The 27,627-nt window shown below is 47.2% G+C and overlaps 1 protein-coding gene across 1 annotated transcript; it reads left to right on the top strand.

The window, feature by feature from the left end:
• Window positions 1-1,830: 1,830 nt before the first annotated feature.
• Window positions 1,831-27,627, top strand: LOC122925731. The gene is made up of 4 exons (XM_044277079.1): window positions 1,831-2,497; window positions 4,995-5,630; window positions 6,022-6,137; window positions 27,505-27,627. The coding sequence occupies exons 1-4, from the start codon at window positions 1,831-1,833 to the stop codon at window positions 27,625-27,627; spliced, it is 1,542 nt and encodes a 513-aa protein (XP_044133014.1).

The raw sequence follows: 27,627 nt of genomic DNA, 5'->3' as shown, positions 1-27,627 counted from the left end.
CTTGTAGCGCCCTTGGTATACTAGCCCATATGGATATTTGGGTACTAGTCTGTATTAAATACTAATTATTATGCCACGTGTCCCATCTGGTGATGGAGACGTGATTCATGCTGTAGGATCCAGGATGATTGTCTTGGGGGACTCCAGGGGGCAAAAACTGATGTAGCTCCCTAATTTTAAACAATTCTATTAAAAGTTATTTTTTAGGTAGTTGTTTTCAGTGACAGTGATTCTTCATTTTACAACTACCCTCTATAATTATTGTTTTTTGACAATAAACAACTACCTGCCTGTCCCCTTCCCCGCCCATGCCACATCTACTTTTTAAGACCCGGCGTGAGCGGGGAAAAATCTCAGATTGCGGTGATGCGTCACAGTCTGCACCTGAAATACACCTAATTTAGGAGTATTTAAGGTTAATAAATGACCCCCTAAATCTATAGACAACTGATTAATAACAAAAAAAATGAAATCTCAATATTATTTACTAGCCTACAATATCAATGTTACATCAATAGAGTTCCTCAATATATTGAGGTTGAGAAAGCTTTTGCTGTCACAGTCAAATTGTTGCATATAGACTGTATAACACAACACACAAATCTCCTGGGAAATGAGGCAGGCAGATAGATTTTTTTTTGTATTACTTTCCTAAAGCTAAATATGTAACATTTTAAATAATTAAAAGGGTACTTTCACACTAGCGTTTTTCTTTTCTGGCACTGAGTTCCGTCCTAGGGGCTCTATACTGGAAAAGAACTGATCAGGCATATCCCCATGCATTCTGAATGGAGAGCAAACCATTCAGGATGCATCAGGATGTCTTCAGTTCAGTCATTTTGACTGATCAGGCAAAAGATAAATCTGCAGCATGCTATGGTATTATCTCCGTCCAAAATGCCTGATCAGTTGCCGGAATGCCAGCTCCGGCATTAATTTACGATGACATGTATTAGTGCTGTATCCGGCATTAAGAAACACCTGAAGGACGGATCCGTCCTTCCGGTCTGCTCATGTGCAGAACGGGAAAACTGTGGAAAGCGGAGAGACGGATCTGTTCTTGCAATGCATTTGTGAGACGGATCCGTCTCACAAATGCTTTCAGTCACATCCAGATCAGCGGATCCGGCAGGCAGTTCTGAAAAACGGAACTGCCACAAGTGTGAAAGTAGCCTAAGAATATATAAAAAATGTCTTCAGTATCACACTTTACAATGAATGAAAAATAAAAAGTTGGAGCCAGAAACTAGAAACCATGGAAACTACAAATAAAACATCTGTGCTAAGCATATTTAGAATGGTCTGACTGTACATAAAACTCAAAAATGTCCTAAAAGAAATTATAATGAATCAGACTATAATACATTTCCAGCTGATGCAATGAACTCCTTCCTTAGGCTGAATGCACACGGCCGTGTTCCGCGGCTGAGAGTGGTCCGTGGTATGCCGGGCTGGATTCCTGCTGACAGCAGGAGTGCACGGCGTCATTGGTTGCTATGACGCCGTGTGCTTCATGCCGCCGCTGCTGTACAGTAATACACTAGTATAGAGTATAGTGCATTCGGCCTTAGACTTGGGTTTTCCATGGTATTAAATGGCTTTTTGTTATTACAATAACAAAAGACAGAGCCGGACTGGGGGGCGCAGCCTTTAGGGGAGGCGACCATGACGGGGGGCTGGTTTGAGGGAGCCCCTGGGGAGGGATTGGTCAGTTTAAGTTATGGGGGCGGTGGAACGAGGGGTTAAATAGGTGAGGGCCCGGGATGAAGGAGGCCATTTTGTGGAGAGAACGGAGCTGCGTACACGTGCACTCCTCACTTACCTTCTATCATGGATGTAGAGTCGCTTCTGGCGGATCTCAGGTCGGCAGCAGCTGCTCGGGGACCCGGCTGGCTCCAGGAGCAGGTCCAGCAGCTGCTCAGAGGGGCGGCTGAGGCTCCCGTTTCGCCTCAGCCACGGGCATCCCGGCCGCGGCGGGCCCGGCCGCCGGCGCGCCTCAGCCCAGATATGGCCTCCCCTCGGGCTCAGCGCCGCAGACGGAGCCCTGCTTCTCAGGACCCTTCACGCCTGCAGGCGCCGGGTGCAGTTCCTTCCCGGGCGTCCAGACGTGGAAGGAATCCAGCCAGTAGGCGGAGCTCTCGGGCAGGCCTCAGCAGGCCTCATCAGCAGTGCAGCAGCGCCACCTTGTGGTCGGGACCGGGAACGGCGGGCTCTCTCCAGGATCCTGATGTGGATGAGGCCCCTCAGCATGAGCAGTCTTCCAGAGGGCACGGGGCTGCTGCGGACCTTGGCAGCAGGCCCTCGTCGGCCAGGCAAGTCGGGGAGGGAGTCGTCGCCTCGCAAGTCGTTTCCAGAGAGGATCCGGAAGATCACGTCCCTGGCCCCAGCCCGGCCAGGGGACATCCGTGGGAGCTCGCTGTGCCAGGACCGTCTCAGAGGACCGAGCGGCGGGAGTCAGGACCTTCGGCTGATGGGGTCACAGCACCCAGGCAGCCAGGTGAGGCACCTTGGGGACCTTTATGTCAGTTAGTGTCTGGGGGGGCTGGGGGGTCTCAGTCGGATTTGAGTAAGGGACTGGGCCAGCTCTTGGGGGGTTTGGTGGGGTTGTTAGCAAATTTGGGGGCGGCAGGGAATCCTGTGTTACCGTTGGGGGGTGGCGTCGGCGGGGCGGTAGCGTCAGGGCCATTGCCGGCGTGGGGTGTGGGGGCGGTCGCTGGGGGGCCGCCAGCTTCAGATACACCCACGGTGGTTTCATGTGGGACTTCGGCGTCCGTTCAGACGCAGGTAGGTGGGTCTGATCAGGAGGATGGAATGCGGTTAGATGATAGGGCTAAAGGGGAAGTTTATGTTTGTTTCGAGGGCCCGTTGGGGGCACATTTGAAGCAGGAGGTTAGGGAGCGCATTTGGAAAGGGGAGTATGTGGATATATTTTCCTTACTCCCTTTGGACAGGTTCAATTTGGATAGGGCGCGAAAGGATGAGGGTAAGCGGGAGGACGAGGAGAAGCGTAGGCACCGACTGATACCGCGGACGTTCCCTAACTGGTTGCAGGCGTTCGCGATATTGGCCAGTGTGATAGGGGAGAAGGCGCCGGAGTGCTGCTCCGCGCTTTTTTGTTACCTGGATGCTATTGGGGAAGCTTACCGGGTGTATGGGGGTATGGCCTGGCTGCGTTACGACGAACAGTTTAGGCAGCGGAAGGCGGTACGCCCTAGCATCAAATGGGACCACAAGGATATCGCTTTGTGGCTCAAAGTGACGGCGCCGGTTCGGTCAGGTCAGCCCTTTCGGAGCGAATCAGGGGCGGGGGGGCAATCCGGATTCGCGGCAGCAGCTGCGAAGGGGTTGTGTTTTTTATTCAATGAAGGGGGGTGTAAATTTGGAGCCAAGTGCAAATTTAAGCACGAATGTTCCACCTGTGGCGGGTCTCACGGAGCCACGCGCTGCTTTAGAGGGGCAAGACAGAAGGGGGGCGAGAGTTCTGGAAAAGGGGGAGACGCCAGTGCGGTTGGAAGAGATGGACCGGTTTCTCGCTAGATATCCGGATAAGGGGGCTGCGCAATTGTTGCGGGACGGTTTTTCGGGGGGGTTTAAAATTCCTTTTGTTCCATCGGGGCCTGTGTTGCATAGGAAGAATTTGCAGTCGGCAAGGGAGCACCCTGATGTGGTGACTACAAAATTAGAGAAGGAAGTTAGACTTGGAAGGATGGCTGGCCCCTTTTTTGGAACCACCTTTGCAGAACTTGCGTGTGTCGCCTCTGGGGGTGGTCCCAAAGAAGGAGGCGAATACGTTTCGCCTGATTCAACATCTATCCTTTCCTAAGGGATCGTCGGTCAACGATGGTATTGACCCGACGCTGTGCTCGGTAGTTTATACCTCGTTTGATGCGGCAGTGAAGTGGGTTAGGAAGTTTGGGAGGGGTGCGTTGATGGCAAAAACAGATATTGAGTCAGCTTTTAGGTTGTTGCCGGTGCACCCAGAGAGCCTGCATTTGTTGGGATGTTTTTGGGAGGGTAAGTTTTTTGTTGATCGTTGTCTGCCAATGGGGTGTTCTTTGTCCTGCGCGTATTTTGAAAAGTTCAGTTCTTTTCTAGAATGGGCGGTGGTGGATTCCTCCGGATGTGAATCGCTTATTCACTATCTGGATGATTTCTTATGTATTGGCCCCCCGGGATCCAGGGTGTGCTCTTTACTGTTGCACACGATGGAGGCGTTGTTTGATTCCTTTGGGGTTCCCTTGGCGGCAGAAAAAACGGTGGGGCCGACCACGGAATTGAGTTTCCTAGGCATAGTGATTGACTCAGTGAGGATGGAATGTAGGCTGCCCTTGGACAAGGTTGAGGACTTGAAACGGGAGGTCGACAGGGCAAGGCGACTGCAGAAAATCCAATTGCGGAGCCTACAGTCACTCCTGGGGAAGCTGAATTTCGCCTGTAGGATTATCCCCATGGGTAGGGTATTTAGTAGGCGTTTGGCGGCGGCAACGGCGGGGGTGGCGGCGCCGCACCATTTTATTAGATTGGGGAAGGAGCTTAGGGCGGATTTGCAAGTTTGGGCATCGTTTCTGGAGTGTTATAATGGGAGAGGTCTGTTTATGGGTGAGGCGGTAGACTCCTTTGATTTTGACCTTTTCTCTGACGCGGCGGGAGGAGGCGGTTTCGGGGTCTATTGCGGGGGGCAGTGGTGTGCGGGGGGTTGGCCTGATACCTGGGTGGAGAGGGGCTGGGTCAAGAATTTAGCGTTGCTGGAATTGTTCCCCATTGTGGTGGCGGTGATGTTATGGGGGGAGGAGTTTAGGAACAAGAAGGTTCGTTTCCATTGTGACAACTTGGGGGTGGTGCAAGCGATTAACGGGTTGTCAGCTTCTTCGCCGTTGGTGGTGCGTCTGTTGCAGAGGCTGGTGCTGGAGTGCTTGTCACTCAATGCGTGGGTGGTAGCAGTGCATGTACCAGGGGTTGATAACTGTATCGCTGACGCTCTCTCTCGTTCACAGTGGGAGCGTTTCCGCCAGCTGGCCCCGGGGGCAGAGGAGCGCGGGCTGGACTGCCCGAGTGGCCTGTGGGAACTTCTGGAGACACCGTAGCTGGTCTCATACGGGCTTCACTTGCACCCGGTACGTGGGAGACATATGAGAGGGCATGGCAATGCTGGGAGGATTGGAAGACCAGGTTGGCTGTTGTGTCGGATGACTTTGAGATTCCCTTGCTATTGTTCATTGGGCATTGTAGGGAGGAGGGGTGGTCTGTCTCTAGGATTAATAGTTGTGTTTCAGGATTGGCGTTCGGTTTTCGTCTTAGACATCTGCCGGACGTCACCAAGTCTTTTCTGGTGGTGAGGGCTTTGAAGGGTTGGCGGCGTTCTCAGTCAGGCCAGGATGACCGTAGGCCGGTGTCTTTTGCTTTGCTGTTGAGGCTGGGGGATCAATTAGTCGACGTTTGTGCCTCGCCGTGGGAGTTACGTTTGTTTCGGTTGGCTTTTTCGCTGGCATTTTTTGGGGCCTTGCGTTTGGGCGAGTTGGTTTCTCCGTCGGTTAAGAGACAAGGTGGTTTGTTTAGGGACGACGTAGACCTTTTTCAGGACAGGGTGGAGTTTCGTATTAGGCGGTCAAAAACTGATGTGGAAGGGAGAGGTCGGAAGGTTGTTTTGTTTGCGGTCCCGGGTTGCGCAATGTGTCCGGTATTTTGCTTGAGGGAGTACGGGGTTGCGGTGGTGGGGACGAATTCCCCTCTCTTAGTGCATGCGGACGGGTCTTTCCTTTCCCGTTTCCAGTTCACGGCGGTCTTTAAGCGGTGTTTAGGGCTGTTGGGCTTAGCGCTTGGGGGTTACTCTAGCCATTCTTTCAGAATTGGGGCTGCGACGGAGGCGGCCAGACGTGGATTGGGGCAGGATGTTATCATGCGGATAGGAAGGTGGGAATCGATTCGCTTTAGATCATATATTCGTCTGGATCGGTTGTGATATTGCATTGTATTCTGTCTCATCCCGCACGGTATGCTTTTGTTATTGTTATTTCGTTGCAGGTTCGGACCCAGCGCTAATCTGGATAATGGGTCACTCCTATGTTTTCTGGGGAGCCATCCGGGCAGCGGTTCGGCCGGATGGACAACAGTTGGGGATTGACCGGTCGGTGGCGGTGGTAAGATGGTTGGGGCGTAGGGGTATGGTGTGGGGGGGCGTGTTACCTGAGGTCCACAAGTTTGTTAGGTTGGATAGAGTGCCGGATGTGTTGGTGTTGCACGTGGGGGGCAACGATTTGGGGGCGCGGCCGTTGCGGGAATTGGTGAAGGACGTTAAATTCGACCTACTCCGGTTGTGGGCGCTGTTCCCGGGTCTTATTTCCGTTTGGTCGGACATTGTTCCCCGCAAAGTGTGGAGGGGGGCGCGTTCGGTGGAGGGGGTAAATAAGGCTAGGATAAAGGCTAACCGGGCCATAGGGCGGTTTATGGCAAGGAATGGGGCAGTGGTAGTACGGCATACCGAACTGGAAAAAGGGGTTGGAGCTTTTTGGCGGTCGGACGGCGTTCACTTGAACGCAGTGGGGATTGACATGTGGTGTCTGGCAATACAGGAAGGCATTGAGACAGCTTTGCGGATGTGGAGGGACGCACAGGCTTAAGGTGTCAAGCATGTGCGTTCATGGCGGTGGGAGGTCCTTGAAGTTGGAGAGATTCAGGTGACGAGGATGGGAGGGCTCCACGGTTGGGGCTGGACTCCTATGGCTGGTGGTCGGTTGTGGCGGAATTTGGGCGAGCCGTCAGTGGTGCCTCCGAGCTGGTGCTTAACGGCTGGGGGCAAGTCGGCTCAAAAAGGATACTGGGAAAATTCCGAGGTTTGGGGCTTCCAGGACCTCCCCCGTGTTACTCAGGTGAATTAAGTTGGTTATATCTTATGGGGATGTTTTTGTGGGAAATAAAAAGGTTAATTATTTATGTATATGTTTTCAATAAACGGCTGCTGTGGCCGATATAATCCAACTTGGTGTCCGTGTCTTATTGGGGTTCTGACGGGGCCAGTTTAGAAGGTTAGGGCTTGTGGTAAGTGAGTCAAGGGTTAGTAAGTGACTGATCATGAGGGGCGAGCGGGTAATAACCAATACCCCGTCAAGACAGAGCCGGACTGGGGGGCGCAGCCTTTAGGGGAGGCGACCATGACGGGGGGCTGGTTTGAGGGAGCCCCTGGGGAGGGATTGGTCAGTTTAAGTTATGGGGGCGGTGGAACGAGGGGTTAAATAGGTGAGGGCCCGGGATGAAGGAGGCCATTTTGTGGAGAGAACGGAGCTCCCACCCACCCACCCCTTGTTCATGTTCCAGAGCCTGGGTTGGATGGCGGGGGATGGGGAGGGGACGGAGTGGGGTGATCGTGTAATGTATAAGTGAAATAAAATGTTAATTATTTTGTCACGGCGGCTGTGGCGGTGGGAGGTCCTTGAAGTTGGAGAGATTCAGGTGACGAGGATGGGAGGGCTCCACGGTTGGGGCTGGACTCCTATGGCTGGTGGTCGGTTGTGGCGGAATTTGGGCGAGCCGTCAGTGGTGCCTCCGAGCTGGTGCTTAACGGCTGGGGGCAAGTCGGCTCAAAAAGGATACTGGGAAAATTCCGAGGTTTGGGGCTTCCAGGACCTCCCCCGTGTTACTCAGGTGAATTAAGTTGGTTATATCTTATGGGGATGTTTTTGTGGGAAATAAAAAGGTTAATTATTTATGTATATGTTTTCAATAAACGGCTGCTGTGGCCGATATAATCCAACTTGGTGTCCGTGTCTTATTGGGGTTCTGACGGGGCCAGTTTAGAAGGTTAGGGCTTGTGGTAAGTGAGTCAAGGGTTAGTAAGTGACTGATCATGAGGGGCGAGCGGGTAATAACCAATACCCCGTCATGTAATTTTTATAGAGGTAAACAGTTACTTTGAGCAATGAGCAAAGACTATGTGTCCTCTGTGGAGTCCACAGAAAAAATAAAGAAAAGCATCTGGCCCTTACAAGGTCTAAAAATTAGGTAGATACCTCAGATGAACAACCCATGACAGATTGTTCACTATTTATTTAACAAAAACTAGGCCACAATGCAGAGGCTGTGAAAAAGTGGGCACTTACTGCTTTCATAGGAGTTCAGAGGGTAGGAAGCAGCTAGGTGCTGCTAAACAAATGCCTTGATTAACTGAACATCATGAAGTGTGACCACCACTAGGGATGAGCGAACCCGAACTGTATAGTTCGGGTTCGTACCGAATTTTGGGGTGTCCGTGACACGGACCCGAAACCGGACATTTTTGTAAAAGTCCGGGTTCGGGTTCGGTGTTCGTCGCTTTCTTGGAGCTTTTTGAAAGGCTGCAAAGCAGCCAATCAACAAGCGTTATACTACTTGCCCCAAGAGGCCATGACAGCCATGCCTACTATTGGCATGGCTGTGATTGGCCAGAGCACCATGTGACCCAGCCTCTATTTAAGCTGGAGTCACGTAGCGCCGCCCGTCACTCTGCTCTGATCAGCATGGGGAGAGGTTGCGGCTGCGACAGTAGGGCGAGATTAGGCAGATTAACTCCTCCAAAGGACTTGATTAATCGATCGATCTGCAGCTGTGGGTCATTGAGCTGCTGATACTCAATTGCTCACTGTTTTTAGGCTGCCCAGACCGTTTGTCAGTCACTTTTTTCTGGGGTGATCGGCGGCCATTTTGTGTCTTGTGGTGTGCCAGCACAAGCTGCGACCAAGTGCATTTAACCCTTAATGGTGTGGTTGTTTTTTGGCTAAAGCCTACATCAGTGTGAAGCTGTCACACCAAGTGCATTTAACCAACAATAGTCTGTTTATTTTTTGGCCATATACTACATCAGGGGCAAGCTGCGCCTGTCACCAAGTGCATTTAACCCTCAATGGTGTGGTTGTTTTTTGGCTAAATCCTACATCAGGGTGAAGCTGTCACACCAAGTGCATTTAACCAGCAATAGTCTGTTTATTTTTTGGCCATATACTACATCAGGGGCAAGCTGTCACCAAGTGCATTTAACCCTCAATGGTGTGGTTGTTTTTTGGCTAAATCCTACATCAGGGTGAAGCTGTCACACCAAGTGCATTTAACCAACAATAGTCTGGTTATTTTTTGGCCATATACTACATCAGGGGCAAGCTGCGCCTGTCACCAAGTGCATTTAACCCTCAATGGTGTGGTTGTTTTTTGGCTAAATCCTACATCAGGGTGAAGCTGTCACACCAAGTGCATTTAACCAGCAATAGTCTGTTTATTTTTTGGCCATACACTACATCAGGGGCAAGCTGTCACCAAGTGCATTTAACCCTCAATGGTGTGGTTGTTTTTTGGCTAAATCCTACATCAGGCAGGGTGAAGCTGTCACACCAAGTGCATTTAACCAGCAATAGTCTGTTTATTTTTTGGTCATATACTACATCAGGGGCAAGCTGCGCCTGTCACCAAGTGCATTTAACCCTCAGTAGTGTGGTTGGTCAAGCTGTCACACCAAGTGCATTTAACCATCAATAGTGTGGTTATTTTTTGGCCATATCCCAGTCTAATTCTGTCAGTAAACGTATACCTGTCACCCAGCGCCTAAATACTAGGCCTCAAGTTTATATCCAGCTAAATCTGTCGTTACTGGTGTGGCTGGTCAAGTTATTTAGTGTCCGTCAAAGCACATTTTTTGTTCTGTGTTGATATACAATTCCCAATTTAGCAATTTCATAATTTAGTGGTTTCTGCTGTATCAGAGCTATTTGAAATCTATCCCTAAAAGGGTATATCATATTCAAGGTGCACATAGGGTCATTCAGAATAACTTCACACACCCGCTACTGTGCATTTCCAAGTCTAATTCTGTCAGTAAACCTATACCTGTCACCCAGCGCCTAAATACTAGGCCTCAACTTTATATCCAGCTAAATCTGTCGTTACTGCTGTAGCTGGGCAAGTTATTTAGTGTCCGTCAAAGCACAGTTTTTGTTCTGGGTTAAAATACAATTCCCAATTTAGCAATTTCATAATTTAGTGGTTTCTGCTGTATCAGAGCTATTTGAAATCTATCCCTAAAAGGGTATATCATATTCAAGGTGCACATAGGGTCATTCAGAATAACTTCACACACCCGCTACTGTGCATTTCCAAGTCTAATTCTGTCAGTAAACCTATACCTGTCACCCAGCGCCTAAATACTAGGCCTCAAATTTATATCCTGCTAAATATGTCGTTACTGCTGTACTGTTGTGGCTGGGCGAGTTATTTAGTGTCCGTCCAAGCACAGTTTTTGTTCTGGGTTGAAATACAATTCCCAATTTAGCAATTTCATAATTTTGTGGTTTCTGCTGTATGAGAGCTATTTGAAATCTATCCCTAAAAGGGTATATAATATTCAAGGTGCACATAGGGTCATTCTGAATAACTTCACACACACGCTACAGTGCATTTCCAAGTCTAATTCTGTCAGTAAACGTATACCTGTCACCCAGCGCCTAAATACTAGGCCTCAAATTTATATCCTGCTAAATCTGTCGCTACTGCTGTACTGTTGTGGCTGGGCAAGTTATTTAGTGTCCGTCAAAGCACAGTTTTTGTTCTGGGTTGAAATATAATTCCCAATTTAGCAATTTCATAATTTAGTGGTTTCTGCTGTATCAGAGCTATTTGAAATCCATCCCTAAAAGGGTATATCATATTCAAGGTTCACATAGGGTCATTCTGAATAACTTCACACACCCGCTACTGTGCATTTCCAAGTCTAATTCTGTCAGTAAACCTATACCTGTCACCCAGCGCCTAAATACTAGGCCTCAAATTTATATTCAGCTGAATTTGAATACAATACATTGGGCCAAATAATATTTTTGTTGTTGTGGTGAACGATAACAATGAGGAAAACATCTAGTAAGGGACGCGGACGTGGACATGGTCGTGTTAGTGGACCCTCTGGTGCTGGGAGAGGACGTGGCCGTTCTGCCACATCCACACGTCCTAGTGTACCAACTACCTCAGGTCCCAGTAGCCGCCAGAATTTACAGCGATATATGGTGGGGCCCAATGCCGTTCTAAGGATGGTAAGGCCTGAGCAGGTACAGGCATTAGTCAATTGGGTGGCCGACAGTGGATCCAGCACGTTCACATTATCTCCCACCCAGTCTTCTGCAGAAAGCGCACAGATGGCGCCTGAAAACCAACCCCATCAGTCTGTCACATCACCCCCATGCATATCAGGGAAACTGTCTGACCCTTAAGTTATGCAGCAGTCTCTTATGCTGTTTAAAGACTCTGCTGGCAGGGTTTCCCAAGGGCATCCACCTAGCCCTTCCCCAGCGGTGGAAGACATAGAATGCACTGACGCACAACCACTTATGTTTCCTGATGATGAGGACATGGGAATACCACCTCAGCAAGTCTCTGATGATGACGAAACACAGGTGCCAACTGCTGCGTCTTTCTGGGACCGAGCACCCCAAAGGCAGCTTCAAGGAGATCCCTGGCATGGCACTTCTTCAAACAATGTGCTGACGACAAGACCCGAGTGGTTTGCACGCTGTGCCATCAGAGCCTGAAGCGAGGCATTAACGTTCTGAACCTTAGCACAACCTGCATGACCAGGCACCTGCATGCAAAGCATGAACGGCAGTGGAGTAAACACCTTAAAAACAAGGAAGTCACTCAGGCTCCCCCTGCTACCTCTTCTGCTGCTGCCGCCTCGGCCTCTTCTGCTGCTGCCGCCTCAGCCTCTTCTGCTGCCGCCTCGGCCTCTTCTGCTGCTGCCGCCTCGGCCTCTTCTGCTGCTGCCGCCTCGGCCTCTTCTGCTGCTGCTGCCTCGGCCTCTTCCTCCGCCTCTGGAGGAACGTTGGCACCTGCCGCCCAGCAAACAGGGAATGTACCACCAACACCACCACCACCTCCGTCACCAAGGATCTCAACCATGTCACACGGCAGCGTTCAGCTCTCCATCTCACAAACATTTGAGAGAAAGCGTAAATTCCCACCTAGCCACCCTCGATCCCTGGCCCTGAATGCCAGCATTTCTAAACTACTGGCCTATGAAATGCTGTCATTTAGGCTGGTGGACACAGACAGCTTCAAACAGCTCATGTCGCTTGCTGTCCCACAGTATGTTGTTCCCAGCCGCCACTACTTCTCCAAGAGAGCCGTGCCTTCCCTGCACAACCAAGTATGCGATAAAATCAAGTGTGCACTGCGCAACGCCATCTGTAGCAAGGTCCACCTAACCACAGATACGTGGACCAGTAAGCACGGCCAGGGACGCTATATCTCCCTAACTGCACACTGGGTAAATGTAGTGGCAGCTGGGCCCCAGGCGGAGAGCTGTTTGGCGCTCGTACTTCCGCCGCCAAGGATCGCAGGGCAACATTCTTTGCCTCCTGTTGCCACCTCCTCCTTCTCGGCTTCCTCCTCCTCTTCTTCCACCTGCTCATCCAGTCAGCCACACACCTTCACCACCAACTTCAGCACAGCCCGGGGTAAACATCAGCAGGCCATTCTGAAACTCATATGTTTGGGGGACAGGCCCCACACCGCACAGGAGTTGTGGCGTGGTATAGAACAACAGACCGACGAGTGGTTGCTGCCGGTGAGCCTCAAGCCCGGCCTGGTGGTGTGCGATAATGGGCGAAATCTCGTTGCAGCTCTGGGACTAGCTGGTTTGACGCACATCCCTTGCCTGGCGCATGTGCTGAATTTGGTGGTGCAGAAGTTCATTCACAACTACCCCGACATGTCAGAGCTGCTGCATAAAGTGCGGGCCGTCTGTTCGCGCTTCCGGCGTTCACATCCTGCCGCTGCTTGCCTGTCTGCGCTACAGCGTAACTTCGGCCTTCCCGCTCACCGCCTCATATGCGACGTGCCCACCAGGTGGAACTCCACCTTCCACATGCTGGACAGACTGTGCGAGCAGCAGCAGGCCATAGTGGAGTTTCAGCTGCAGCACGCACGGGTCAGTCGCACTGCGGAACAGCACCACTTTACCACCAATGACTGGGCCTCCATGCTGTGTGCCCTGTTGTGCTGTTTCGAGTACTCCACCAACATGGCCAGTGGCGATGACGCCGTTATCAGCGTTACAATACCACTTCTATGTCTCCTTGAGAAAACACTTAGGGCGATGATGGAAGAGGAGGTGGCCCAGGAGGAGGAGGAGGAGGAGGAGGAGGAAGAGGGGTCATTTTTAACACTTTCAGGCCAGTCTCTTCGAAGTGACTCAGAGGGAGGTTTTTTGCAACAGCAGAGGCCAGGTACAAATGTGGCCAGCCAGGGCCCACTACTGGAGGACGAGGAGGACGAGGATGAGGAGGAGGTGGAGGAGGATGAGGATGAAGCATGGTCACAGCGGGGTGGCACCCAACGCAGCTCGGGCCCATCACTGGTGCGTGGCTGGGGGGAAAGGCAGGACGATGACGATGCGCCTCCCACAGAGGACAGCTTGTCCTTACCCCTGGGCAGCCTGGCACACATGAGCAACTACATGCTGCAGTGCTTGCGCAATGACAGCAGAGTTGCCCACATTTTAACGTGTGCGGACTACTGGGCTGCCACCCTGCTGGATCCACGGTACAAAGACAATGTGCCCACCTTACTTCCTGCACTGGAGCGTGATAGGAAGATGCGCGAGTACAAGCGCATGTTGGTAGACGCGCTACTGAGAGCATTCCCAAATGTCACAGGGGAACAAGTGGAAGCCCAAGGCCAAGGTAGAGGAGGAGCAAGAGGTCGCCAAGGCAGCTGTGTCACGGCCAGCTCCTCTGAGGGCAGGGTTAGCATGGCAGAGATGTGGAAAAGTTTTGTCAACACGCCACAGCTAACTGCAACGTGTTAGCAGGAGGCAACATTTCACTAACATGGTGGAACAGTACGTGTGCACACCCCTCCACGTACTGACTGATGGTTCGGCCCCATTCAACTTCTGGGTCTCTAAATTGTCCACGTGGCCAGAGCTAGCCTTTTATGCCTTGGAGGTGCTGGCCTGCCCGGCGGCCAGCGTTTTGTCTGAACGTGTATTCAGCACGGCAGGGGGCGTCATTACAGACAAACGCAGCCGCCTGTCTACAGCCAATGTGGACAAGCTGACGTTCATAAAAATGAACCAGGCATGGATCCCACAGGACCTGTTCGTCCCTTGTCCAGATTAGACATTAACTACCTCCCCTTAACCATACAGTCATGTGAAAAAATTAGGACACCCTTTGAAAGCATGTGGTTTTTTGTAACATTTTTAATAAAAGGTTATTTCATCTCCGTTTCAACAATACAGAGAGATTAAAGTAATCCGACTAAACAAAGAAAACTGAAGAAAAGTCTTTTCAAGATCTTCTGTAAATGTCATTCTACAAAAATGCCTATTCTAACTGAGGAAAAAGATAGGACACCCTTGCCCCTAATAGCGAGTGTTACCTCCTTTGGCTGAAATAACTGCAGTGAGACGGTTCTTGTAGCCATCTACCAGTCTTCGACATCGGTCTGAGGAAATTTTACCCCACTCCTCAATGCAGAACTTTTTCAGCTGTGAGATGTTTGAGGGGTTTCTTGCACGTACAGCCCTTTTCAAGTCACCCCACAGCATCTCAATGGGATTCAAATCTGGACTTTGACTTGGCCATTCCAGGACTCTCCATTTCTTCTTTTTCAGCCAATCTTTGGTTGATTTACTAGTATGTTTTGGGTCATTGTCATGTTGCATGGTCCAGTTCCGCTTCAGCTTTAATTTTCTAACTGATGGTCTCACATGTTCTTCAAGCACCTTCTGATACACAGTAGAATTCATCGTGGATTCTATGATGGTGAGCTGACCAGGTCCTGCTGCAGCAAAGCAGCCCCAAACCATGACACTTCCACCTCCATGCTTCACAGTTGGTATGAGGTTCTTTTCTTGGAATGCTGTGTTTGGTTTACGCCAAACATGTCCTCTGCTGTTGTGTCCAAATAATTCAATTTTGGACTCATCTGTCCAAAGAACATTATTCCAGAAGTCCTGGTCTTTGTCAACTTTATCTCTGGCAAATGTCAGTCTGGCCTCGATGTTTCTCTTGGAAAGCAAAGGTTTCCTCCTTGCACACCTCCCATGCAAGTTAAACTTGTACAGTCTCTTTCTGATTGTAGAGGCATGTACTTCTACATCAACAGTAGCCAGAGCCTGCTGTAGTTCTCGAGATGACACTTTAGGGTTTTTGGAGACCTCTTTTAGCATCTTGCGGTCTGCTCTTGGGGTGAACTTGCTGGGGCGACCAGTCCTGGGCATGTTGGCAGTTGTTTTGAAAGCCCTCCACTTGTAGACTATCTTCCGGACAGTGGAATGGCTGATTTCAAAATCTTTTGAGATCTTTTTAAATCCCTTCCCAGACTCATAGGCTGCTACAATCTTTTTTCTGAAGTCCTCTGACAGCTCTTTTGCTCTCACCATGGTGCTCACTCTCACTTCAACAGTCAGGAGCACACCAAACTAAATGTCTGAGGTTTAAATAGGGCAAGCCTCATTCAACATGCAGAGTAACGATCTACTAATTATGTGCACCTGGTGTGATATACCTGTGTGAGATCTGAGCCAATTTAAGAGGGAATACATGTGAGGGTGTCCTATCTTTTTCCTCAGTTAGAATAGGCATTTTTGTAGAATGACATTTACAGAAGATCTTGAAAAGACTTTTCTTCAGTTTTCTTTGTTTAGTTGGATTACTTTAATCTCTCTGTATTGTTGAAACGGAGATGAAATAACCTTTTATTAAAAATGTTACAAAAAACCACATGCTTTCAAAGGGTGTCCTAATTTTTTTACATGACTGTATATTATTGTACTCCAGGGCACTTCCTCATGCAATCCTATTTTTATTTTCATTTTACCATTATATTGCGAGACTACCCAAAGTTGAATGAACCTCTCCTCTGTCTGGGTGCCGGGGCCTAAATATATGCCAATGGACTGTTCCAATGTTGGGTGACGTGAAGCCTGATTCTCTGCTATGACATGCAGACTAATTCTCTGCTGACATGAAGCCAGATTCTCTGTTACGGGACCTCTCTCCTCTGCCTGGGTGCTGGGCCTAAATATCTGACAATGGACTGTTGCAGTGGTGGCTGATGTGAAGCCTGATTCTCTGCTATGACATGCAGACTGATTCTCTGCTGACATGAAGACAGATTCTCTGTTACGGGACCTCTCTCCTCTGCCTGTGTGCTGGGCCTAAATATATGCCAATGGACTGTTCCAATGTTGGGTGACGTGAAGCCTGATTCTCTGCTATGACATGCAGACTGATTCTCTGGTGACATGAAGCCAGATTCTCTGTTACGGGACCTCTCTCCTCTGCCTGGGTGCTGGGCCTAAATATATGCCAATGGACTGTTGCAGTTGTGGCTGATGTGAAGCCTGATTCTCTGCTATGACATGCAGACTGATTCTCTGCTGACATGAAGACAGATTCTCTGTTACGGGACCTCTCTCCTCTGCCTGGGTGCCGGGGCCTAAATATCTGACAATGGACTGTTGCAGTGGTGGCTGACGTAAAGCCTGATTCTCTGCTATGGGACCTCTCTCCAATTGATATTGGTTAATTTTTTTATTTTTTATTTTATTTTAATTCATTTACCTATCCATTTGTTTGCAGGGGATTTACCTACAGGTTGCTGCCTTTTGCAGCCCTCTAGCCCTTTCCTGGGCTGTTTTACAGCCTTTTTAGTGCCAAAAAGTTTGGGTCCCCATTGACTTCAATGGGGTTCGGATTCGGGACGAAGTTCGGATTGGGTTCGGATCCCGAACCCGAACATTTCCGGGAAGTTCGGCCGAACTTCTCGAACCCGAACATCCAGGTGTCTGCTCAACTCTAACCACCACCATAAAAGCAGACGTTTTGGCAGGTTGCCAAGGAGGAAAGACATCAGTGATCGCTTTAGAGAAGCAATTGTTGCTGCTCATTAATCTGGGAATCGTTTTAAGACCATTTCCAAACAGTTTGAAGTCCATCCTTGTATAGTGAGAACGGCTATTCACAAGTGAGAACATTGAAGACAGCTTACAAATTTCATAGGAGTTTCAACATCCCCAAAAATTCAACCCAGGCTCAGACTATGTAATGCTCAGAGAAATTGTAAACGACCTATGCTTAGTAGACCACCCACTGGACTCCTGTGCATAGAAATAGCAGGGATTTCATTCAGTCAATTAGAAATATGCTGAATCTTTTCCTACAAAACGATATATCAGTCTGCTTGACTCCTCCTGCTCTATAACATGCAGCTGGCATATTGGAGGGCATATCCAATGTGATAGGTTCTCTTTAAGTCTTGCTTGAAATGTCTTATCTGCTTTTACAGAATAATGTAGAATAGTATGATCTTTGATCTGAGCTTTTTGTGCAGGATTTCCATTATTTCTCCCTGGACCCTGGATGTCCTCCTCTTATTCCTATTGTACTGTGAATGCTTAACATGTAAATACCCCACATTGACATCTGTATAAACACAATTCCCTGTACTCATATGCCCAGGGCCGGTGCAAGGATTTTTGCCGCCCTAGGCAAGATAAAAATTGCCGCCTCCCCCCCCCCCCGCCTTATCAGATGATCTGCCCATATCATGTTCCACCCCTTTCTCAGCTTTTAAATTAAAAGAACTGCTATGTTTCCTTAGGGTTAATCCAGCTTCTTGTAGCTGTCTCTTTTTGCGGAACGGAATTGCGGACCCATACATTTCCGGATCCGCAATTCCGATCCTGAAAAAAATAGAACATGTCCTATTCTTGTCTGCAATAGCGGACAAGAATAGGCATATTCTTAGTGCCGGCAATGTGCGGTCTGCAAAATGCGGAACGCACATTGCCGCTATCCGTGTTGTGGATCCGCAAAACACACACGGATGTGTGAATGGACCCTAAAAAATTGTTTCCAATGTAGTATTAATAACTAAACAATTACATAATAAACACATTGCATTGTCTACTTGCCACCAGGACAATAAGATGATCTGATCTCTGGCTCTTGGTCTGGCTCTGGGGACTCCCTTGTCACTCTCTTCTCCCCCCCCTTGTCACTCTCTTCTCCCCCCCTTGTCACTCTCTTCTCCCCCCTCCGTCCTTTGTCACTCTCATTATTCCCCCCCCTCCCTTGTCACTCTCATTATTCCCCCCTCCCTTGTCACTCTCATTATTCCCCCCCTCCCTTGTCACTCTCATTATTTCCCCCCTCCCTTGTCACTCTCATTATCCCCCCTCCCTTGTCACTCTCATTATCCCCCCTCCCTTGTCACTCTCATTATCCCCCCCTCCCTTGTCACTCTCATTATCCCCCCCTCCCTTGTCACTCTCATTATCCCCCCTCCCTTGTCACTCTCATTATTCCCCCCTTCCTTGTCACTCTCATTATTTCCCCCCTCCCTTGTCACTCTCATTATCCCCCCTCCCTTGTCACTCTCATTATCCCCCCCTCCCTTGTCACTCTCATTATTCCCCCCCTCCCTTGTCACTCTCATTATTCCCCCTCCCTTGTCACTCTCATTATTCCCCCCTTCCTTGCCACTCTCATTATTTCCCCCCTCCCTTGTCACTCTCATTATTTCCCCCCTCCCTTGTCACTCTCATTATCCCCCCTCCCTTGTCACTCTCATTATTCCCCCCTCCCTTGTCACTCTCATTATTCCCCCCCTTGTCACTCTCATTATTCCACCCCCTCCCTTGTCACTCTCATTATCCCCCCCTCCCTTTTCACTCTCATTATCACCCCCCTCCCTTGTCACTCTCATTATCCCCCATTCCCTTGTCACTCTCATTATTCCACCCCCCCTTTGTCACTCTCATTATTCCACCCCCCGGCACTCTCATTATTCCACCCCCCCTTGTCAATCTCATTATTCCACCCCCCCCCCGTCACTCTCATTATTCCATCCCCCCCTTTGTCACTCTCATTCTACCCCCCCACCTCTAGTGTAGCGTGGCCGAGCTCTGTTCGGTCCGCGGTACAGGAGCATTTGTTTCCTGTACCCGACTGACAGGAAGTGCACACTAAGTGAGCACTTCCTGTGAGTCCGGCCGGGTACAGGAAACAAAAGCTCCTGTACCGCGGACCGAACAGAGCTCGGCCACGCTACATTAACAACAGCACAGAGCAGACACAGCAGGCAGGATTCTTTAGAGCGACAAGTGCTCAGCCTCAGCCGCTCAGGCGGCGCAGCATGAGGGGCGCCGCCGGCCGGTCGGCCGCCCGAACTTATATAATCAACTTTTTTTTTTTTTTTAAACCACAACGGGCGCCCCCTGCTAAATGGAGCCCTAGGCGACTGCCTAATTCGCCTTACTGGTGACGCCGGCCCTGCATATGCCTTTAACAGATGCCCTTCCTACAGGACCACCTTTCTGCAGGCTGTAGGTAACTTCATCCTTGACTCCAGCTTAAACTGAGAAAAGGAATGAGGTTCAACACCTTTCTTCTTGCTTTTTCCTATTTACTGTAACATCAGTATGAGAACACCGCCTATTGAAGAACTAGTAAAAGAAAACTATTGATTTGATTAAGGTCAGGAAAAAAGTTGACATTGTGTTCACCCACCACTCAATAACTTCCCTTTTAATTTGCTCATATAGTAATTCATTATTGCAATCAATGATCCATTTTTATAGTGAGCTTATTCTAACATGCAGAATTTATATTCTCCTAAACTTTCTTATTACCACTCTACTTGTTAAATAAAAAAAGTAAAAATAAGAAATACTTTAGTTGATAGTGAGGTATAAAAATCTACTTTTGCAAACCTCTACCCTTCTGAGAATTCGCCCTGCATTGGGATTTGAATGGTAGATGAGTGTCTGTGCTGAAACGTGAAGTCATAAGCAACTGTGAACTTAATGCTTTTCAAATGTACTGCATAATATATGTCTAGTATACACTTTTAGTGCCATACCTTTGGCATTTTATAACCTGCTGTGCGAGGTAATGAATCCATACGGGTAAGACATCTTTGAGAGTACAGCTAGAAAGATATGACTTATACGGTAAGAGTAAATAATAGAGGAAATATATCAAGTCACATAAAGATGTATGGAAGAGTTATTCCTTGATCATTGTTTCTGTCTGCAAGATGTCAACTGTGTAAAAATGTAAAGTGGCATTGCATAGAAGCTATATAGATCCCTCATCTTATTTTTACTTTAGTGTCAGAGATTCACCTTAATTGATGGTACTACTGAGTGAAATGTTGATAAAAAAAATCTCATGTGAAATGGCCAACACAAATTAGGCAAAGTTGTATCACAGTAAAGATAGCATTGCTTGGCTCTTAACCCCTTCAGGAACAGCCTGTTTTGGGCATTTAGAGCAAAGCAATTTTGTCATTTTTTGCTTTCAAGAGGTACAGTATACATTTTTTTACCTTATAATTTTTCTTTCTCTATGAGGGCTTGTTTTTGCAAGGCAGGCTGTAGCATTCATTAGTATTACATAATGATTTTTTTTTTTTATCAGGCAATATGAATATACTGTATAATCACCCAGCAATTCTGGAATTTTTAATATATACAGGTCCTTCTCAAAAAATTAGCATATTGTGATAAAGTTCATTATTTTCTGTAATGTACTGATAAACATTAGACTTTCATATATTTTAGATTCATTACACACCAACTGAAGTAGTTCAAGCCTTTTATTGTTTTAATATTGATGATTTTGGCATACAGCTCATGAAAACTCCAAATTCCTATCTAAAAAAATTAGCATATCATGAAAAGGTTCTCTAAACAAGCTATTAACCTAATCATCTGAATCAACTAATTAACTCTAAACACCTGCAAAAGATTCCTGAGGCTTTTAAAAACTCCCAGCCTGGTTCATTACTCAAAACCGCAATCATGGGTAAGACTGCCGACCTGACTGCTGTCCAGAAGGCCATCATTGACACCCTCAAGCAAGAGGGTAAGACACAGAAAGAAATTTCTGAACGAATAGGCTGTTCCCAGGGTGCTGTATCAAGGCACCTCAGTGGGAAGTCTGTGGGAAGGAAAAAGTGTGGCAGAAAAACGCTGCACAACGAGAAGAGGTGACCGGACCCTGAGGAAGATTGTGGAGAAGGACCGATTCCAGACCTTGGGGGACCTGCGGAAGCAGTGGACTGAGTCTGGAGTAGAAACATCCAGAGCCACCGTGTACAGGCGTGTGCAGGAAATGGGCTTCATGTGCCGCATTCCCCAGGTCAAGCCACTTTTGAACCAGAAACAGCGGCAGAAGCGCCTGACCTGGGCTACAGAGAAGCAGCACTGGACTGTTGCTCAGTGGTCCAAAGTACTTTTTTTGGATGAAAGCAAATTTTGCATGTCATTCGGAAATCAAGGTGCCAGAGTCTAGAGGAAGACTGGGGAGAGGGAAATGCCAAAATGCCTGAAGTCCAGTGTCAAGTACCCACAGTCAGTGATGGTCTGGGGTGCCATGTCAGCTGCTGGTGTTGGTCCACTGTGTTTTATCAAGGGCAGGGTCAATGCAGCTAGCTATCAGGAGATTTTGGAGCACTTCATGCTTCCATCTGCTGAAAAGCTTTATGGAGATGAAGATTTCATTTTTCAGCACGACCTGGCACCTGCTCACAGTGCCAAAACCACTGGTAAATGGTTTACTGACCATGGTATTACTGTGCTCAATTGGCCTGCCAACTCTCCTGACCTGAACCCCATAGAGAATCTGTGGGATATTGGGAAGAGAAAGTTGAGAGACGCAAGACCCAACACTCTGGATGAGCTTAAGGCCGCTATCGAAGCATCCTGGGCCTCCATAACACCTCAGCAGTGCCACAGGCTGATTGCCTCCATGCCACGCCGCATTGAAGCAGTCATTTCTGCAAAAGGATTCCCGACCAAGTATTGAGTGCATAACTGAACATAATTATTTGAAGGTTGACTTTTTTTGTATTAAAAACACTTTTCTTTTATTGGTCGGATGAAATATGCTAATTTTTTGAGATAGGAAATTTGGGTTTTCATGAGCTGTATGCCAAAATCATCAATATTAAAACAATAAAAGGCTTGAACTTCTTCAGTTGGTGTGTAATGAATCTAAAATATATGAAAGTCTAATGTTTATCAGTACATTACAGAAAATAATGAACTTTATCACAATATGCTAATTTTTTGAGAAGGACCTGTATATATATATATATATATATATATATATATATTTTTTTTTTTTTACACAGTGTTCACTAAGTGTGAAAAGGAAATTTGTAACAATCTGTTGTAGAAAAATTAATAGTGTAATCAGCTCGCATCAAAGTTTGTGTAAGGAAAAAGGTAAATCCATTCCCATCAGCTGCAGTCAGAGACAGACCCACTTGTTACCATCTCGATTGAATTCTCCTGAGCATCTCCTCCCGCCCTGCTCAGTATGTACACTTTTATTAACTAAACAAAAGGTGTAAAAGGGGCTTGCCCAAGACAAGGATACAGGAAGTGATGACGTACAGGAAGTGATGACATAGGAAGACAAGCATTTAGAATAACATAGCCAGCTAACAAACACATGTATACAATAATCTAACATTACCACTGGAGTGAACTTTATCCAGCCTTGCTCAGTGATCAATGCCAGATAAAGTTACTATGATCCACATGCAGGTTTATTTACAGGACAGCGTCATTATCTCCAGCGGCTGATCAGGCGCACTAGAGACAACAAACGCACGTTCCTTTCGTTTATATTGTTCTCTTAACAAATGCATCCACGCCAAGCCAATAAATCTGTGTCTTGCGCGGGGGCCCTAGCCGGCAGCAATACATGAGACAACAAAACACTGCTCTGCTGAACACATCAGTCTCCCCCGGCCTACAGCCCAGTGCTTAGCACATGGACCATTTGCCGATGGAGACCCCTGCGCCCAGCAGCTGTGAGAGGACATACACGGGAAGATATCCACTCCAATGGTTTACCCTGACACAGAGACATGATGACAATACACAATATATCAAATACACATCCTAATAAAATTTCCTCAACAAGTGGTACAATTTACATGTTACATTTATTCTGTAGACTCATATGATTATGGTGATACCAGATTTGTGTAATTTTTATGTTTTACTACTTTTGTGCTAAATAAATCCCTTTGTTATAAAATTCATTTTTTGTGCCATCATATTCTGTATTTACCTTATTTTTTTTATGTTTTGAGCTCTGTGACAACTTCTTTTTTGTAGAAGGACCTGTAGCCTTCATAGGTATCATTTTGGGGGACCTTTTTATCATTTTTTATCCTTTTTTTTTTATATTGGAAGGATAAACAAAACAGCTGGAATTACTTTTAATGTATTTTTTATGACATTAACCATATAGTATAATTGACATGCTAACTTTATTTTGCTGGTCAATATGATTATGGATATATCAAGTTTACTGTATATAGATTTTCAATATTTCACCAATTGTGCATAAAAAATCCTTTTTGTAAAGATTTTTTTTGTGTGTGTTGCCATATTCTAAGGACCTGACTTCTTTACTTCTTTACTTTTCAACCGACAGAGCAGTGTGCAGCCTTGATTTTTTTCTCCTATAGGTTTTATTAGTTCTAGTTTGGGGTAAATACTGTACATCTTTTAGATTAATTTTTATATGTTTTTGGGAGATGACAAAAAAACTGCAATTTTGGAATAGTTTTATTTGCTTTTTTATAGCATTCAATATGTAGATTAAATAACATGCCAACTTTATATGATGGGCTCTTACAGACACAACATTGCCGATTTTGTATATATATTTTTTTTAAATACTCATTTATTGTTAAAAATGCTAATTATTCTATAATTCACAGACCTAAAGGCCTCTGGCTGCCAGAATAACCATCAATACCCCACATTTGTGTTGTGGTGGCGCCAATAAAGTGACAGTGGGAGCCCCTCCTTCTGTCAAATTGCTTACACTATTGACCACCCAATCTAAGGGGTTGAATAGCTGAGAATGGAGCCATCTCGATCCGAGCCATTGCAGTGGGAACCGGGCTGTATTAACCATCTACTGATAGAGGTGGCGTAAGAACAATTGCTGTGCCTGTGCCATCTTGGTGGCATAACTGTAGGATGAGGTGGCATTAGTTAGCCCTCACCTCGATCCTCGATATACTGTTACATTGTAGTCAGGAAATTTGTTAACAAACCTAATAATTTAAATAAACTATCTCTAGCTATGTTAGCTATGACTAAGAGCACATTCACTTCTCAGTACAAGTAAGTGTTTATGTTACTGTCTATACAAGTGTTCTCATCACAGATTTTACAAGCATTTTATACCTTCTGAAACTGCTGGACAGATCTACTATTTCCAATGATGTATATCCTGCTGAGCCACAGCAGCGTCCGTGCACTAAACCATAAAGCAGCAACAGCAGGGGTGAGCAGGTCTTCACTGTACTTGTATAATCTTTAACCTCATCATCAACTTCTGTCCCCTGAGTGATCATTACCCCTTCCCACATGCTAATGTACTTGTATCGATAGTGTTCATGAGGTGCACAGAACTGGAGAAACCCTATCATAGCTGTAGACGAGAAAGCTTACAGTTTTATAATGTCAACCTGGGGGTTACTATTCCCTCTAAGCTGTGCACTCTCGAAATTATGGGGCATTTTTATCAAGCCCTGCACTCCAGAATTTTGTCTTCAAAAAAAGCTAACTCTGAATGATACAAAAAGTTGGCAGTGGCTGGAGCTGTCAAATAAAAGGAAAGAGAAGCTCCAAGGGAAAAGCCAGGCCAGTGGGACCAAGGCCACCCAAAAACCACAACGGGACCTAAAGACCAGTACACCAGTGGGTGAAACCGGCTTAAAATAACTGTTGGTCCATGTGAGGCCCAAAATATAAGGTCAAAATAAGAGGGCTATCAACAAGGAGTGCCTACCTGCAAGCGCTTTTTAAAAGCAATAGTCGGCGCACCAGTAGTCCAGGACCGCCCATTTCCGTCATTTGGTGCAGTGTGATGAAAAACACGTGACCGGTGGAATGCAGGACATCGCTGCGCTCCAACAGCTGAATCGAGGAACGCAGTGCAGGAAGCCGCCACGCTCCACGTGACAGAAGTCACGTGATGGAGCTTAAGAGGCCGTGGAACTCAGCGCCGAAGCCCGGGCGCTCCAGTGCATGTGGTCCACAGAAGGGGCATAAACAATCTGGAGGTGGGCTGAGTGCCTAGCAACCAGGACGCCACAAAAGGGGAAACCCCGAACGTCGTAGGTTGTAATGGAGACTCACAATAGCATGAGCCTCTGGTAACAAAAGCACAATAATAGTGAAACAGAGCTTACTAATGCAAGGCCAAAGAACAATAGGCCCTGTATAAGCAGCAACAGGTTGGTCGTTATGCCAGAGACACAACTAGGAAAATAATCAAAGTCGCAGACGGTTATCAATTGAAGCAGCTAAAATTTAGCTGCTCATTCAAGCCCAATGTGCCCATGGTTTTAAGATAATAAATCCAGCAAGTTTCACGCTGGAGAATAACCCGGTCCCAGTACCCCCCACGCCGTGGGGAAGGACTCTGTCTATGCCCATAAAAGACACCTGAGGTTTGCCATTATGATGATTGTAAATGTGATTGGCCACTGGTGTGTCTTTGGCCTTAGAGATATCATTCAAGTGTTCGCCAATTCTTCTGCGGAACTCGCGGATGGTTTTACCGACATATTCCTTGCCACACTCGCAAGTTAGGCGATAAACCACTCCTCGAGTTGATGTAGTGATAAATAGTATATTCTTTATCAGTGATATTACTTTGGAACGTCTTCCCAGTTTGCAAGTGGACGCAAGCAATGCAGCCACTGCACCTATAGCAACCCTTGACATTCATTTGTAGCTACAAGGAGCCAGCGTGGGGCGGAGGTATGTATTCACTGGAAACCAGCCTGTCATGAATACTGCGTCCATGGCGGTATGTAAGATGTGGGTATTCGCCCACAACCTCCCTCAGATCTGGGCCCATCAAAAGAATACCCTAATTACTGCGAATGACATCACGAATCTCAATTGCCGCCCTGTCATATGTAGTAATTAGGTGGATGAGCTTTGGGGTCTGTGCATGATAAGGTCTCAGGGTGAGGAGATTAGTTCTATTTTTTTATTGCTGACCTGAAATCTCCCCCCTGAACCCTATCTGTGTACCCTCGATGATGAAACTTGTCATCTTCTTGCCTGCCTGTTGAATTCACGTTTGGTGAAGCAATTCCTCCTTAGACGGAGGTATTGCCCCTTAGGAATACTCCTCTTAAGGGGAAGAAGATGACTACTCTACCACTTAAGTAAAGTGTTAGTGGATGTGGGTTTCCTATATACAGACGTGCAAAGCTCACCTCCTTCAGTTTTGGAGATAAGAACATCAAGAAAAGGCAGACGTTCACTGTCTGATTCACATGTTAACCGGAACCCAATGGTGTTAACGTTAAGCGCCTCCACCAGGGACCGGAATGAGGCATCATTACCATTCCAGATGATAAAGATGTCGTCAATGTATCGCGTCCACAGTCCCACCGGTTCCATGATGACGGATCGCTCCTCCGTAAAAAACAGGGTCTCCTCCCACCAGCCCAGGAACAGGTTAGCATACGATGGGGCACAGGGACTCCCCATTGCTGTGTTGCTGTGCCCCTGAGCTGGTGGGAGACCCTGTCATTAAAGGAAAACACATTTCTGATCAGCGTGAATTCCAATAAACGGAGGACAAAGAGACTGTGGGCGCAGTACTGACAACCTCGGGTACTCAAAAAATGCTCCACTGCTTTAATGCAGAGGGAATGAGGAATGCTGTAGTACAGCGCCTCAACGTCGATGCTTGCAAGTAAACTACCCTCCTTTATGTGAATCCCCTCTAACTGTTTAAGGAGATCTGTGGTGTCACAGGTGTAGGAGGAAAGTGCAATCACAAAAGGGGCCAGAATCTGGTCGACATAGATCCCTAGGTTTTGACAGAGGTTCCCCACCCCTGACACTATGGGTCGCACTTTATGTGGGTGCGTTCCCTTATGTAGCTTAGGGAGACAGTAGAACGTAGACATACAAAGACAAGCAGGTAACAAAAATCTATACTCATCATCAGTTATAATTTGTGACAGCTTGGCCTCATCTAGAATTTCTTTGAGTTCCAATCTGAAATCATTAGAGGGGTCCCGAGCTAACATTTCATATGTGGCGGAATCGTGTAATAGGGACTCACACATGACCCTCTTTGATGATGATTTATAACCACTGTATTCCCCCCCCCCCCTTGTCTGAGGATTTAATGACTATAGAAAGGTCACTTTCAAGATCAGAAATAACAGTGGCATGGGCCTGGTCAAGATTGGAAAAATAAGAGGGCTGTAAGTCGTCAATCTGATGTGAAACAGTGTCAAGAAAGACATCCACACAGGACAGTTCAGCAGAATTTTATTGCTTTTAAGTTTTAAATTAGTAAAAGGACCCAAACCTTCCTGCTGCTCAGATTCCCTTTCGAGATCATAGAGCAGACGCACATCTGAAAAGATGTCCAAGGGAATACCAAGTTCGTGACACTGCTTCTTCTCCTGCAGTTTAAAATATTTGTGCAAGCGAAGCTTGCGAACAAAAAGATTAAGGTCCTTAATGATATTAAATCTGTTGAAATTAGGAGTCGGTACAAAAGGAGAGGCCAAGTTCAAGAACTTGAGTCTTAA

The sequence above is a fragment of the Bufo gargarizans genome, chromosome 2 (assembly GCF_014858855.1).
Source record: "Bufo gargarizans isolate SCDJY-AF-19 chromosome 2, ASM1485885v1, whole genome shotgun sequence".
Taxonomy (NCBI): Eukaryota; Metazoa; Chordata; class Amphibia; order Anura; family Bufonidae; genus Bufo; species Bufo gargarizans.
This window is presented reverse-complemented; position numbering and strand designations above follow the sequence as displayed.

What these genes read in the sequence shown, in the direction of transcription:
- LOC122925731 (XM_044277079.1), top strand. Translation starts at nt 1,831, where the DNA reads ATGGATGTAGAGTCGCTTCTGGCGGATCTCAGGTCGGCAGCAGCTGCT. An exon ending in CACAGCACCCAGGCAGCCAG is followed by an intron (nt 2,498 to 4,994) that starts GTGAGGCACCTT and finishes TCTCGTTCACAG; the next exon opens with TGGGAGCGTTTCCGCCAGCT. An exon ending in AACTGATGTGGAAGGGAGAG is followed by an intron (nt 5,631 to 6,021) that starts GTCGGAAGGTTG and finishes ATTTCGTTGCAG; the next exon opens with GTTCGGACCCAGCGCTAATC.